Genomic DNA, 15,798 nt, shown 5'->3' on the forward strand with positions numbered 1-15,798 from the left:
CGTGCCGAGCCGTGCCGGGAGCGCCGCGCCCCCACTTCCTCCGCCTCCCTGCGCCTCCCTGCGAGCGGCGGAGCTCGGCGGCTGGAGGGGGCGCAGGTGGGTCCCCGGCCGGGCTGGGGGGCGTGGGGAGGGCCAGGGGCACCCCCAGCGGAACTCCCCCAGGTGGAGAGACTGAGTCACGGGGAACAAGCGGGTACCGGCGGCCGGGAGCCGCGCTGCTGGTCCGCTGTGGGATGCGGGAAGGATGGGTGAGCCTCCTCTGAGCAGAGGGAGGTACGGGGTATTTTTTTAGTACTGTAAGCTAATTTAATAGTGTGAGCGCCTGGCTGTGTTAGGTGAGCCGTACCTAAGGTTGCCCTTAACAGGGTCGGGCTCAGCGCCACTCTGCAAACTTTGCATTCCCCACCCCCTTCCAATGAAAGATCTCCGAAATTTAAGGATTCACAGCACATCCTGTATGCCCACACCCGGGACATGCTGCCAGCTGGGTCTGGCTGGTCAATGGCCGTGAGCTGTACCCTGCAGAGGGTCTAATTCTGGATGGTACCTACCTTGTTACTGTGATTTCTGAGTGGGATTTGCTATCGTGCAGCTGCATCCGTGCTGGGAATTAGCTGCCCTTTCACTGCAGGGGTGCTCTGGAAGTGATGGTGTCAGTGGGAGATGGGGTGGAAACTGGATTGCTGAACCACTCTGTGTGTGAATCAAGCAGTATGCAGGTGGTGGGCTACCAGGTGTGCAGATGAAGTGGTCCAGGAAGGGAATAAAGTGGTCCATGAAGGAAATAAAGAGTATCTGGATGATACTCCAGGGGTGCCAGGTGATACTTATGTGGATGCCTGGACAGGACATTAAAAAACATTGCAAACCTTTGCCAGAACTGGCATTAAATTGGTATATTGGACTGTACAAAGGGTATCATCTCGGAAGGAAAAGTGATGCTCCCCGCTGCCATGAGACCCCAGACAGGCTCCCTCCTGGCTGCCGGTGGCATTGCCCTCCTGACAGTCTGCACTGCCCACCCAGCAGCCCCTGAGCCTACCGGTGTCGAAGGTCACACCAGGAGACTGCCGAGCACTGCAGCACTTTGACTTTTATTCTCCAAACCTCGCTGCAGCCGCATCTCTCTGGCTCTGCACTCCCTCTCCCCCTCCATCTTGTTGTCAGCCGGTTTTCCTTCAGCAGCACTTAACCTTCATTTCGTTCTCTTCCTCCCCGCTGTTCACTGCTGATCTTGTTCCTCTTCTCTCAGGAGGAACCTGACCTTTGTTTTATATCGCTCCTTGCTCTTACTAACTGGTCACCAGCTCTATTTTCCTACCCCTGCCTCCCTACCCTCTCCTCTTTTTGCTTAAATTCAGCAGCTGCAGAGACCCTACAGACAGCCTTCTGCATTCGGCTGCATCCCTAAGCAGGCAGCCCAGGAGATGCTCAAGGGCATCGAGGTGCAGGTCTGGGAAGGGGTGAACACACGGCATCATCACACCCACAGCAAACCAGAGTTGTTGTGGAACTCCCGGTCACGCTTTCCCATTATTCATGCGTCTCATTGCCAGAGCAGAGTTTCTGTGTCTAAAGAAGCACGGGCAGAAAATTAAATGTAAATAAATATAAATAACTGGCTGCGCTCCGAAGGTGGATTGTCAGCGTGTCTATGGCCAGGTATTGCAGCCGCCGGCAGATAGATACCAATCCTATCGTACAGGGAGAAAGGAAGGGTGACCCGTCGTTTCCTGCCTCACGCCTGCTGGGAATTTGAGTCCCCTCCCAGAGCTGGTCACAAAGTCCCCCGTGCCAGCTTCGGGGTGAGCGGCCTTTCCCCAAACGCCTGCTGGAAATTTCCAGAGACATCACAGCAGTCCCGAAACAAAAAGCTGCTGTGCCTCCCCGCAGGCGCTGCATTTTGGGATCTATTGCTCCTGGCAGACACGCCATGCTCTGCTTCACCGACCGAATTTTAAGCTTCTAAATGCTGCATTATTGGAGGGGTTGATATTAAGTAAGTGTCCAAAATCAGGTGGGTCCGTCCTGCAGCGATGGGAAAACGTGGGGTTTCCTCTGTAAGATTACTGTAAATAAGCATATAGGCTACAGAAACTATTGAAAATGTTTAACCTTCTGTAGCTGAGGATGAGCTAAGTATATGTGCATCAGGCATACGTGAAGGGAGGGTGAGTCTATGCTTGCAATGGATTTTGTCCAAAATTCTCCCTGAAGTTCAGCTCTCATTGACACCTACTGTCTGCTGAAAGCTAGTAAGTGGTCAATTGAAGTGGTTTTTTTTTTATCCTCTAAATATTTTTGTTTGTTTGTTTCTTCCCCCCCCTTTTAGTTCTTTGATTATTATTTTTATCTTGTCTTTCATGGAGTTTCTTCTAGACTTCAAACTGCCTGGTCTGCAGCCCCATAACACAGTTGGGCATGAGCTCATAGCTGAGGATCTGGATTTCCTTCGCAAAATCGTCCCCTTGAGAAGGGACAAGGCACAAAACTGCTCTGCAGGTAGAGTCACAGCAAGTGCCATGGGGCTGGCTGTGCCCAGATGTGGAGTTCTCAACTTCATTACTATTTGTTTTTTTTTTTTGCTCAAGACTTGAATGTTTTGTAGAAACTGGAATTCTTACCTCAAACCAAAACATGTTTCAGTAAAACACAGTGGAGCAAAGGGATACGTGCTGAGTGTAGGGAAAATGGGGCATGACCTAGAGCAGAACAAGCATTGTGCAAGAGGAACCATCCTTGCCTGATTATGTGTTCACCATTAATATGCTCTAATGGAGCAGACTGGAGCCCCATCCTGCAACAACCATCTTTTGCTGAATCCCATTTAGAGTTTCCAGCAGCCATTACAGGTGCCCAGCTGTTTCTTTTCTCATACCTCCTTTTGAGCTGAAATCAATCTTGCTCCTTCTAAGGCAGAATTACTTCCTATAAAGCATTACCTAATCTGTCTCTTGTAACATTTATCTACTTGATGTGGCTTTCACCAGCTCTCTTGGGCAATACTCAAAAAGCCAGAGAGGTTTTTAGTCTGGCTGCTCTTCCTGATGCTTAGCAGAAATGGTCCCTGGTTTGCTTTAATTTTATTGCCACTTAGGCATTCTTCATTGTGCCAGCCTAAATAATTAATATCTTTTTTTTTTCTTCCTTTTTGCTGTGTATGTTTTTTGTGGTTCATTTTTACTCCTCAACTATTTATACGGAAGCTGCACATATTTCACTGTCTTAAATACAGGTTTTCAAAGTTTTGGTTGTGGAGGGATATTTTACAGGTGAGCTATTGAAGCCTACACTATAAAATTAACCAGCAGTGCAATATATAATATACATAAACTTCTGAGGCACTGGTACACTGGACAGAGAACCTGTTGCTGCCCTATCCCTGGGAGTGTTCAAAGCCAGGTTGGATGGGGCTCTGAGCAACCTGGTCTAGTGGAAAGTGTTCACGACCTTGGCAGGGGTGTTGGAATGAGATGATCTTTAAGGTCCCTTCCAAACCAGGCCATTCTATAATTCTGCGATTCTATGAAATTAAAACCATTAGAAATAATGACTGTGTAAACAGTCATGTATCACTACATCTGGCAGCAAAAGACCCTGTTGGTGTCACAGCAGATGTTAACTTGTATTTCAGGGGATGCTACAACTTCTAATGCCTTTAATGTCATGTCTAAGGGCTTTAGAGGCCATAAGAAGCCTGTGGGATGGACTTTGGAAACCTTAACAACTCATCATGATCACCTCCTACCAAATTACAGATTGTTCTTGCTTTGTTGCTCTGTGTTTATTTAATCTCATTAATTAAATCCTCTGAATGACAGTAGGATGCCTGTTAACTGCATCTTGGGCATTGCCTCTGAAATCTGAAAGGATTGATTAATTCTTCTTCCCCACGTTTGTAAAGTGAAATCTGTGTTTGCAGTCAATTTCTTTTCCCAATAAAAATCCTGCTATAAATTGTCTTCAGATAGATAGATAGATAGATATAGATATAGATACATATATCTTTTGGCAACTATATAAACATATCTGTAACTTTAGACTTTACAGTAAACTGAATTTTTTGGTTAAAAAGGATAGACTACAGCTGTATACATTTTTCAGAGTGGTTAAATACGTAATATTTGTGCCATTTGTTTACATTTTACTTATGTTTTTTGGATGATTACTTGTACACTTGTGGGGTTTTGCCAAGTTGGGTGAAACAGGCACTCAGTTAAATTATGTATACAGAATTTTATTTATTAGCTAATTAAAGCACTCTTAAATGTGATGAATACAGGAGAAGAAAAATAAGCTTATCCAAAGCTGTTCTACATTCAAAATGGTTAGGCAAATGAAGGGGTGTGATAATGATGGTTCTAAATACATGAAGGCATCAGTAAGTGAAATCACGTAGATTTTGTCATTTGACATACTTTCATACTTTCCCTCTGTGTCAACCCCCATTACTCTCCCAGGTTCAAACCAGTTATTTGCTGAACTAAACTCATGGGGTAGACGGTTGTTACAAAAATGTTCTCTATGCAGGTGTTGAGGATGCTCCTGTAAGTAAAATCCAAGTTAAAATTTACAAGCCCTGGTCTGTTGAAATGCTCAGATGCTCACAGACAGCTTCTATTCAGCAGTTTGACTTTTTCATAAAGTTAACCACTGCTAGTTAAGCACAAAATAAATCTTATGTTCTTTGGCCAAATTCACATCTTCAGCTCTCAAATTAGATCTCTAGCTGATCTAATTTGAATGAATTTTAAGTGCTACTTGAGGAGGGGCTACACAAAAGACTTTGCTATAAATCTCTGCTTCCAAGAACCATAACCCAATTTGTACTTGTCCTTAGTGACTGCAGGTTATAGAATCATACTGTTACAGAATGGTTTGGGTTGGATGGGACCTTAAAGATCATCTGGTGCTAACCTGCCTGCAGTGCCCAGAAGGCAGGGACACCTTCCATTAGACCGGGTAGCCTCCCACATCCAAGATCAGATGCTCTTGGTACCTCGTACTCTTTGTGGAAATGCCACCAAGCAGATGTGATTTCCATGCTGCATTCTTGGACAATCTTTATATTGTATTAGCAAAGTACCTAGGCTTGATAAACCAGGGTAGGGACTGCAAATGCTGGTTGGATGAGCAAAGAGAGAAAACTGACAACCCATTTCATTTTAATTTTTAGAAGTTTATGAAAAACATTTTTTCATAAAAAAGTTTGTATGAAGAAAAGCAGCAAGGACTGACTTTATTTCCCCAGCTACTGTCAACTATGTTGGTTGCTCAATGCACTAAGTCCAGGTTGATGATAAATCCAGTGGACACTGGGGTGCTCATCTGTGCTGAAGTTTCGGGTCTTTCTAAGGTTCCCAGACACAGATTCATCTTCATACTGTAAAGATATAAACCTCTAAGTAATGGGATGAATTAGGCAAAAGCAGATGATTAGGAATGACAGCTAGGGAATAGTTATCCTGCAGCCTTATCCATGGGCCAGATGTTTGCGTCATAAATGTTTGAAATTTAATCTAGTGCAGGGGCAGTGAGGAGGTTCAAAATAAAAGCAGGCTGGTGTCCTAGGAGACTGAAATCCAGCCTGTCTGCTGACTGTAAAACAGCCATAAGCAGAATAGGCTGGCCAGGGCATGTGTCTGAGCAGTGCCCAGAAGTGGGAGAGAAGCAGAGCCGCCATGCTGAGGGAGTAACGCCATGTCTGCCAAGTTCTGTGCTACTACACCCAGAACTTTTCCAACACCGGAGCTTAAAGCTTGGGCAGATTTCTGATGCTATTGCTGGCAGCATAGATATGGTCTTCAGCTTTGAAGAGCTCATGTTACTGCCACATTTTGTTGGCAGCCTCCCTTTTGGACTGCTGATAAAGAAAACAGTTACAAGAGATTTTAATATTATCTGTTCAGATTCGACTGAGCTGTCTGCTTCTCATTCAGGCTATTAGCCAGTGAGGCTTTGGATCACAGTAAACCTAGGGTGGATGATGAGTTTGAAATGAAAATCTGTATCTTTGGACCATACGGTGGTCTTTAGGTTGTGACTCTTGACCATGGGATTTGCCAAGTGAAGCCTTGTCAGAGACACATCAAAGAAAACATATCACTCCGCATCTGGCTAAGGCTGTCCAAGAGCATGAGAAACCAGCTCTCATGGTGTAGATAAACAGGTTTGGGCCCAAAAATCTGAAAGCTTCACCTATGAAGAAAGAACAGAAAAACTGAGGTTGTTTAATCTAAAGCAGCCTGAGGAGCAGCAAAGATTAGAAGCAATGAATGTGGTCTATGGAGTCACTGTCAGTCCTGCTTCTACAGGCTGTGTGATTTGCAGGGAAGAGTAGGGAAGCTTCTGTTTGATGAAACGGGATAAAAAGTAAAACCCATTTCATTTTTTGGAAATGCCTGATTGTGCTTGTAGCAATGCTTTTACAGACATATTGCAAGCCCTTGGGGGAAAAAATACATGGCAGCCACTTGTGCTACAGAATTAGATCAGTTAAAGCCTCCACGTGATCAGGTTTAAACAGCTCTTGACTCTAAATTGGCTAGAAGCCTTCAAGAGTGGGAAGAATGCTGAGACTACAGTGCTAAGGGGGGCTTAGCACTGGAACAAGTAGTTTTTTCTGGAGTATATTTGGCTGAGGTTAGTCACAAGGAGGGTCTTTGGTCGTGGGCATACACGGGGTGTTGTGTTGGTCTATGCATGCATCTTTATTTGCCAATTTGTCAGATACGTGGGACTAAGGGATACACAGGCAAAGCACTCTGGATTTAGAGATCTGCATCTTTCCATTACTGTGCACTGGGATATAGGCTGTGTGCCAAGGGCTAAAGAACAAAGTGGAATGTTAGTCTTAAACTAGAAGTGCAATACAGGTTCTCATTTGACCTTTAATTAGCTGCCCTAGGTTGGATCAGTTTTTCTTAGCAAAATATGCTGCTGTCTAGAGACATATTTGTTTTAGGATGCCATTAACACTACTATTTCGATTTTAGCAGCCATAAAAATTGATCTTTCAGCACAAGATGACCTTCTTCCTATCTGTATTTTGCTGTGATTCCAGAGCTGATAATAATGTGTAGTGTCTATGATTATTCCATGACTAGTTAGGAAAATGCCTGTACTTCAGTTTAATTTCAAGGGAGCTGCTTGGCAGCTTTCTGTTGAATAACTGTAGTTGCTATAGCAAGAGCTACTTCCTGCCTCTGCAAGCAAACACTGGTGATTTTCTTGCTGAACTGTTGATTGATTTGGATTCAGCAAACAAGGGAAAAAAGATTTGCAGTTCCTCACGTAGCAGGAATTATGGCCCACCTGTGCAAGACAGTTGAGCTGATCTGCCATGCAGAGGGCTACATAGCTCCTTTCTCTTTCCTTGCCCCAGCCCTGGCATTGGTCTGGTTCCAAGATATAGCTGAAACATATGCTGAATAGAAAATGTTGGGTTTTCTTCTTAAACTGGCTCACTGTGGGATCAGACAAGTGCCAGAGATGGCTTAAGGGAGGAGGACTGTATGGTGGAGGGCCGAGGGAGGTCATGTCCCTTCCTAAGGCAGTGATGCTTAACTGCACTTAAAATCGCATCCTCAGTTTGTCTCAGCTGATTGCAGAGGAGCCATGTGGAAACAACATCAACTGGGATATGGCCCAAATTAATCAGAAAATGTTTTCTAGGGTAAAACACATTGGAAGGAGGAAGCCTGGTGGGTTATTTTACTGTCGTGCGCTTATGGCAGGAACTGCTCGCTGTGTTAGGGAATTCTGCTTTAATCATATCCTCAGACACTATGGACGATGTTGGGATGTGTCCAGATGTTGTCCTGTCCTTTTTTGTCCCCTCTAAATTCTGTATTCCTGAGGGAAATGGGATCATATGAGCCTAGGACACAACTCTTGCTTTGAAGTCAGCCACCACTGTAGGCATTGATGGGAGAGATTTCACTTTTAGCATGATTATAAAGTTTTGGAAGACATATGTTCCTGGCACTAAACTGAACTAACGAAGTCCTGTTCAAATCTGTTAGGAGAAAAAACATCCTTATGCTTGTTCTCAAGATACAACCTCCAAAAGTAATTCCCTATTTCTAATTTCTATGATGAATTCTTGCCATGTGGTTACCTTCATATATTTAGGACTCCTTATCTCTGTAGTTTAACCTTTCAAAAAGGTCAGTGCAACTAAATGTGTTGTGTTGGATTTTTTTTTTAATTTTTTTTTTTTTAGAGTTAGTCCCAACATCGTGACTTTTCCACCATGTCAGAACCTATCACGCTCAATGTTGGAGGAAAACTCTATACCACCTCTCTGTCCACTCTGACTAGCTTTCCAGACTCCATGCTGGGGGCCATGTTTAGTGGGAAGATACCAACCAAGAAGGACAGCCAAGGCAACTGCTTTATTGACAGAGATGGCAAAATCTTCCGCTATATCTTGAACTTCCTACGAACTTCTCACTTGGACCTCCCCGAAGACTTTCAGGAAATGGGCTTACTTCGACGGGAGGTGGATTTTTATCAAATTCAGCCGCTGATTGAGGCCTTGCAGGAAAAGGAAGTAGAGCTTTCTAAAGCAGAGAAAAACGCCATGCTCAACATAACCCTTGATCAGAAGACCCAAACCGTTCACTTCACTGTCCGAGAAGCACCCCAGATTTACAGCCTGTCTTCCTCCAACATGGAAGTGTTTAGTGCTCATATCTTCTCTACATCATGCCTGTTCCTGAAGCTTCTGGGTTCCAAACTTTACTATTGCTTCAACGGAAACCTTTCTTCAATATCCAGCTACCTGCAGGACCCCAACCACTTGACCTTAGATTGGGTGGCAAGTGTGGAAGGCCTTCCTGAAGAGGAGTACACCAGGCAGAACTTGAAGAGACTCTGGGTGGTGCCAGATAATAAGCAAATCAATAGCTTCCAGGTGTTTGTGGAAGAAGTGCTGAAAATAGCCATGAGTGATGGTTTCTGCATAGATTCTTCTCATCCACATACTTCAGATTTCATGAATAATAAGATTATTCGCCTAATTCGGTATAAGTAGGAATGGCTGTTTATTGCGGTGCAGGAAGCATGGAGATAACACAGGTTTAGTGTTTCCCTTTAAAACACACTTACAGCCTAATTCAGAATCATGCTTATCTGGATTAAGAGTCACTAACAAGGAGATGATTTTCCTTTAATGTACTTACCAATACGACCTTTCAGAATATGTCCATATTCTAGATGGAAGCAATATTGTCTAGCGCCTGAATTAAGGACTGGTTCTGTCTCTGCTGCCCCCTCTGACCTGCTGTACAGTTGTGGGGAAAATCACCAAACTTCTCTCCTTTCTACTTTTCCCAGAAAATGGAAGTGATCCCTAGCCTATGTTGCAAGGGGATGTGAGGGTTCAGTAATCAAGGTTTGGAATGTATCTGGAGAACAGATGTGATGAAAGATGCCATGGAGCTGCAGTGCAGCAGACAGCCCTAGGACCGAATTTTCCATGTCTTGTTGTATCACCTGTGTGGAGTATCCAAGAAGCTTGATTGAATCCACAGATAAGAAGCCTCCCACGTGCACTCAATACAGCTGTAAAGGATGGTGCAAACTGCAAATAAGTAAGGGATCCCATCTCCCTGGGTTCAACAAAGGACTTCTCTCACCATCTGAAGTTACCTTGTGTTTTTTTTCTGAACCCTGTGAGGAAGCCCCTGCTTTATTCTGCTTTCGGGGAAGCCATGTTGGAATAATGTGACTGGCATGGAGAACAACCAAGGAAGCCATAGAAGAGAGAATGGTGTTCTTACAAACAAAGAAGATTAAACTTTTACATTCCAAAGGCATCCAAGACACCTAGTCCTTTTCTTTCTCTTGTAGTGTTAATATTTGTCTGGAGGATGCTGCTGAAACTTTCTGAGATGAAGATTTTGGGGCAGAGGCCCCCAAATGTCTTCTAAGCATTTGAGCCTCTTCTGGCCTTCTTTTGGGCACATCTCCCTTCAACAGTGCCTGGAGCGCATCACATGCTCTCTGGATAGGATGGATTCCATTTGAAAAGACAACATTCTCATCAGGTTACACCTAGTATTTTTCATTACAAAAACAGAGGCTCACTTTTCCTATTCTAGTACATTGAGCCTTTTTTTTTTTTAACATCCGTGTGAAATGGTCAGGTCACTAAATAGCATTTTCCTCACTTGCTTGGCTTCAGTGTCAGGTTGCCATAGGTAAGGCAGTGGGAATCCAGAGGTGACGACAATGGTCACGTACACGCCTGGTCTGTGCTGTAATGAAGATTATAATTCAGTAGCTGCATATTGTCTCTAAACATCATTTGTGCCACATTCAAAATGGTTCTTTCTCAGCTAATTATGTTTAAAAGTATCTTAACTGTATTTCCCTAGCCAGATGGCTATGAGTACATTAGAGACCCTCTGGAACATTTTCTGGTGTCTTTAATGAGATAAAAGGGAAAATGCAATAACCAAGTTTTGCATTTAGAATTTTAGCACTTCCAAAGGTTCTTAGCACAGGGCTGCAAAGCTCTGTATTACTCATGTTCTTGTTTCCCAAAGTAACTAGTCTGTCATTACATTAAGCTGACCTGTGAACAAGCATAAAGAAACTCTTTTTCTTGTAAAAAACAGTGAGATCAGTATATTTCTACTGTCCCAAGCTGTAACTGCATGAACAACACAAATCAGCATGCTGATGGGAAAAATGCACATTCTGCAGCTCTTGTCAGCCTGTTACAGACCACTACCCTTTGTCTGACCTGTTGCTAAACCAGCATGATATACGTGGGACCATGTTGCCAGAAAGTACTTACTGGGCTTGCAGCCCTCAGAACCATTAAACCTGGCAAATACTGTGAATTTTAAGGACTGCAGACAGGATTTTGTGGCCAGATTCTGGCTTGAGTCACCATATTTATCTAGCTTTAGTTGCATAAGGAAGAACTTTTTTTCCCCCTCATCCGTGTCCTGAATTATAAAGCATGTGTTTGCCACTCAGCTGGACATTCACAGAGATGACTGTGCTGTTAATATGATTATGATCTGTAAAATGAACCCTCCTTGATCAAATCTATGCCTTGAAACAGATACACCTTTGCTGAATTTATGATAACATAGCTTTTGGGGACCGTTGACAGTATTTCTTTTTAACCCACATCCTTGAGAGTAGATTTTAAATGATCTTTAACAGGAGGTCTTCTATGTCATGACTAAAGTAATACTCACCTGTAGGAATTTGTTTCCTGTCAGCTTGAGTATTATGAAAGGTAAGAGCAGTGGGCATAAATCTCATTTGGAGGTGGTGGCGGGGAAGTCTGACCTACACCCGTTAGAGCTCTGGATCAGTACTACTCCATTCTGTTTCAGCAAAATAAAAATATTGCCTGGGGGAGTTGAATCATTACTGCATTTTCTGGTGAAAGGTGAATAAGAGAAGTCTGTAAAAGGAGAGAACTGAACTCAGATCTTCACCTGGAGTGCTTTAAGCCATTAGTCTCTTATGCAAAAGATGCATGACTTGAATACACACTTATTCGTACTCATGTAACTAAATCAGGAAAAGGTAGAGCTGGCCACAAATCTGTCATTTATTAATACATAGAGAGATGCAAAATATCTCTCTTCTTTATGTAGATGCAAAATTTCCAACCAGTATAAAGACATGAGTGAAGCCAAGCTTCGGGAGGAACAGAAAAACTCAAGGTACCTCTAAATTGCTACGCTCAATAAACATCTTTATGTATGCTGTACTATTTTGAATGCCACGGCCATTCTGTGTGCTCATGGAGCACAGGAAATAGGCAGTGAGTGAATCAATGGTGATTGCAGGCAAACATATGTTCTGTGCAGTTGCTATTTCAAACTATACGCTAAGCTAAATCTATAGCTGCTCCCGAATTTTGCAGTCTGTGAGTTACGTTATAATGACTGTTTATAGGAATGTTCTCTCTCCAGAGCATTTGTTTGCATTTTATCTGGATAGCTGGTTTTTGTTTACCTTCCTTTTCTGAGCCCTAGAGGCGTAACTTGCTTTTGTTTACCAGTGAACAGCACTGATAATGTTTCTTCTCAAGAGTTTTCCTGAATTACGGAGAAGCAAATATGCACAAAGCCATTTTAAGTGCAGCACAACCCCATCACTAGTCATGAAATGCACTTAGCATTTATTAGCAGTAACATCTAAAAATTATTTCACTGTTGAGTGTAATATTCATTCTCAGAACAAATAGGTGGTGTTTTTTCCTGAAAAGGATCTAGTGACCTTTTTTCCCCTTAAAGCTTGAAGGGTGTTTTCTTCTACATCTTGGTGCATAACTCCTGGTTCTGCCATATGCCTGTCTCTGTCAACACCTTTGTGTACAAAATGAGGCCAAGTCCTGCAATTTTTTTTAAATGGTCTCACTTTTTCGGTGGTTTGGTTTGTATTTTCGTTTTTTTTAATGGCTACTGAATAGAGCATTCAGTTGTGTTAGAGCAGAAAGATACCAGAGTTAGGGCAGATGATAAACAAGTTGTTAGCTGTAGTCTAATGTCATTTTCAGGCCTGGACATGTGCATAGCAGTGGTATTTCTTATATTACAGAATTATTCTGAAACATCTTAATGGAGTCCAGAAAGAAACACTTGTGGATTTCTGTATGTGTTTTTAGGCTCGGTAGCTCTTAAATATCTTAAATATCTAACAATGTCCAGTTATAATCAAGGGACTGAAACTATACATAAAAATATTAAGACATAAATATCTAACAATGTCCAGTTATAATCAAGGGACTGAAACTATACATAAATATTAGGACATACTTAAATTAAGACTATACATAAATATTAAGACATACTCCTCACTGTTAAGAGTCAGAAGGAGTTAGTGGGAGGAGTGATTGTTGCTGCAGTTGATGGTGAGGAAACAAATAGTTGTAGAAATTTAGATCTGAAAGAATTCACACGTTAACAAGAAATCCAGGAATCCAGGATTTAGTAGGGAGAGTATAGAAAATCTCGATGTGTTCAGGAAAAAAACAAACCACAAGATAACAATAGAGACAAAAATTTTGCTGCAAGAGGCTATAATTAGAATGATTCACTGGTCCTTTCCAGTTTTAATCTCCTATTATGCACCTTAAATATGCCAAGAGTTATGCTAGTAACTTCTCAGGAGCAGGCAGCTTTGCTTCAAATTGCATGTACTTCAAATCACCAAACATTTGCACTGCTGTACTTACCATATTATAGCTGGGTTGTTGCATATTAACTGCTGCTTGAGTTCACTTGCAGTAAATACCTGCAATCAATCAGATTTATTCCCACTCTAGGAGAGGCTGGTGGAATCCATATGTAAGGTTGATGGGAGTGATAAATACTGCCTTCAGCCATAGAAGGAACATACTGAGGAAAGTAAATCTAGGATCTTCTGACACTTCACAGATAAATGGAGAAGTTATGAAGAAGATTCCTTTGGGGAGTTTTATTTTCACCCCATCCCTTTGAATTTGGTGTCACTGCTCAGAATTTCAATACATTTTGAAATATTTAAGTGCCATTCTGCATCCACACATTGATGGACACAAACATGCAGGGTACAAGCAGTGCTAATATGTGGCCCTCACAGTAAAAGTCTTGTATGTGAATTAGTACAGGCAGTCATACGGATATTCTGTTCAAGAAGGGCGAGATGAAGCATAAATATCCAGATCAGGGTCTCAGATTCACTTAGGAATAACACAAAGAATGCCCTCCATATGAATTCAGGAAAAAAAAAAGGAGCTATAGGGGAGGGCTATATCTAATAATTCCTTTTCTCCTCCTTCTCTTGGCATTTCCCTCACTATTTTCTTGCTCTAACTCCTAACTGTAGGATTTTCCCATTGATCAGAATTTGGGCCCCAGTTCACTAAAAGCCATGCTTTGGAATCAGTAGTATTTGAAAAGTGTCAGAAGTTGGTCTTTCTTTCTGTCCACTTTTATAGAGAGCCTGAGGGCTATCACATTAAAAATCCAATTGTATTTCTCTGCCTGTAACTCTTTTGTGACTGTTACTAATGTGTATTTTAGAAAACAGTAAATAAAATGTGAATGAAGTAGGAGATGCTCTGCCTGACATATTTCTTGAGAAAAAAGCATGCAGTGAAGTTTGCTGAATTGGTAGCTTTTCCTTTCTCTAATGATTTTACGTAGTGCATCATTGCAATGCTTACCTCGACCTCTCCGTGGCTGAGAATTGTAGGAAGCTCCCCAAAAATTAATGCAGTTGTAGAAAACTTGGATGAACAAGCCTTCAGAAATAATCAAAACCATTTTAAAAGCATTAGCTCATTTATGTTTCAAACGTTTATAAACAGAGAATTCGTTTTTCCAGTGAAAACCCTTTTTAAACCCTAATGCTTTTGGACTAGTCTCTAGTCCCTGAGTTTGAGCAAACCATAATATATTGCTGCTGTACAGGAAAATACAAGTTGAAGATATTATCTTTGTGATTCCATGCAGCTCCTACAAGGTCCTATTCCTAAATTCATGAAGGTTTGCTGTAAGGAAGCGAGAAGGCATCAGCCTTGTATGCATCTACCCTGCAGGCTGGAAGGAAGGTATTAAAAATTGAGCTTTTTCCTCTGAAAGAATGCTTTGTACCTGGAAGCTGACTCGGACATCAACGACACTGGTTTGAGATGGCACCTCCCTGGAGCAGAGGTAAGCTGGTGTAATTGGAAGCAGCTTCAGCCTAGTGAAGTTTGGGTGGCCTCACATCACCCAGGCCCAACAGTGCCCAACTCCATAAGTAGTCCCACAGCCAATCAACCCCACAACATTCAGAGTCAACTACCCAGCCCCACTGCAGGTCCCGCACCCACCCGGTCCCACATCACCCTTGTTAGAGGAAAGCCACTGCCTGAGCATTCTCACACCGCTCAAGGAGTTGCACACACACCACCTGAGAATTTTAACAGCAAGGACCAGAGTTCCTTCACAGTGGGTGGCTCCAGTGAGCCCCAGCTGGTGCCCCTTTCGACTCCTCACCCACACACACACTCACTGTCAGACGAGCTTTCTCCTTCTTCAGGCTCAACCCTGGGTTTCCTGTAGCAGTCTCAGTGCTGGACTTATAAATGTTAATGGAGTACAGCAGCAGATCAGCTCAAGCTGCGTGCCTCCACAAAGAGACCCCAAACAAATCCTGAGCTTTTTATCTCAGAGAATAAGGGTTTATTTTACATGCTCATTATTCACGTGCTTCTTGGTCCAACAGTGATTTTTGGTCTGGGGCCTTCTAACACCTTATTGGATTATTTTTCTGTGTTCATATAGGCAGGACATTAACTGCTTTTGCCAAGTTGGAGCTTCTGCTGATGGCTGCAGCCTCCCTGTCTTCTGGTTTGTACTTCTTGTGCACCTGCTTGCTGGCAGAGCACAGGAATCCGAAAAATCCTTGATTTTGAGTAAGCACTACTTAGCAGCAATTAAAAATCACTGTGTTATCAATGGTATTTCCATAATAAATTCAAAACACAGCACTGTACCAATTACTAAGAAGAAAATTAACTTTGTTCCAGCCAAAAGCATATCCAGGTGAAAGTTCAGCCTAAGACTTCAGCAAATCCAGCTGCTCATGCTAAGTAAAGCCAGGCGAGCAGCATGCTAAATCACACACTATTAGAGCTCTTAAGTGACTTGTTCTTATTTAAAACTCGTTAAGCTAAACAAGTAAGACCTCTCAACAACCACTCAACCCCACATCACAAAATGAATCATGGAGCGTTGAGGATTGGAAGGGACCTTAAAGATCATCCAGTTCCAGCCCCCGTGCCATGGGCAG

At 42.7% G+C, this 15,798-nt stretch overlaps 2 protein-coding genes across 7 annotated transcripts in view; one reads left to right on the forward strand and one right to left on the reverse strand.

Annotated features, from left to right (window-relative positions):
• The window catches only part of USP35 (ubiquitin specific peptidase 35), a 33,248-nt gene extending 32,445 nt beyond the window's left edge, over positions 1-803 (reverse strand). The window contains exon 1 of the mRNA XM_017829266.1: positions 552-803. The gene's annotated coding sequence lies outside the window, so the exon portion shown is untranslated. The remainder of the gene's footprint in view (positions 1-551) is intronic.
• Positions 50-15,447, forward strand: KCTD21 (potassium channel tetramerization domain containing 21). 6 transcript variants are annotated; one of them, XR_001877087.1, is made up of 3 exons: positions 65-96; positions 14,475-14,675; positions 15,291-15,447. XR_001877087.1 is itself a non-coding variant. In XM_017829268.1 (2 exons), exon 2 carries the CDS (start codon positions 8,255-8,257, stop codon positions 9,035-9,037), a length of 783 nt encoding a protein of 260 aa, XP_017684757.1. In that variant the 5' UTR covers positions 50-96; positions 8,225-8,254; the 3' UTR covers positions 9,038-11,067. The 6 variants fall into 6 exon arrangements, 4 of the variants coding, with proteins under 4 accessions (XP_017684757.1, XP_017684760.1, XP_017684758.1 ...); XM_017829268.1 differs by lacking the exons at positions 14,475-14,675; positions 15,291-15,447 and adding an exon at positions 8,225-11,067 and having other exon boundaries at positions 50-96; XR_001877088.1 differs by lacking the exon at positions 15,291-15,447 and having other exon boundaries at positions 14,475-14,777.
• Positions 15,448-15,798: the final 351 nt, after the last annotated feature.

The sequence above is a fragment of the Lepidothrix coronata genome, unplaced genomic scaffold (assembly GCF_001604755.1).
Source record: "Lepidothrix coronata isolate B3197 unplaced genomic scaffold, Lepidothrix_coronata-1.0 Scaffold161, whole genome shotgun sequence".
In the NCBI taxonomy this organism is placed as follows: Eukaryota; Metazoa; Chordata; class Aves; order Passeriformes; family Pipridae; genus Lepidothrix; species Lepidothrix coronata.

Excerpts from the sequence above, each read along its gene's own strand:
- KCTD21 (XM_017829268.1), top strand. The coding sequence starts at position 8,255 with ATGTCAGAACCTATCACGCTCAATGTTGGAGGAAAACTCTATACCACC.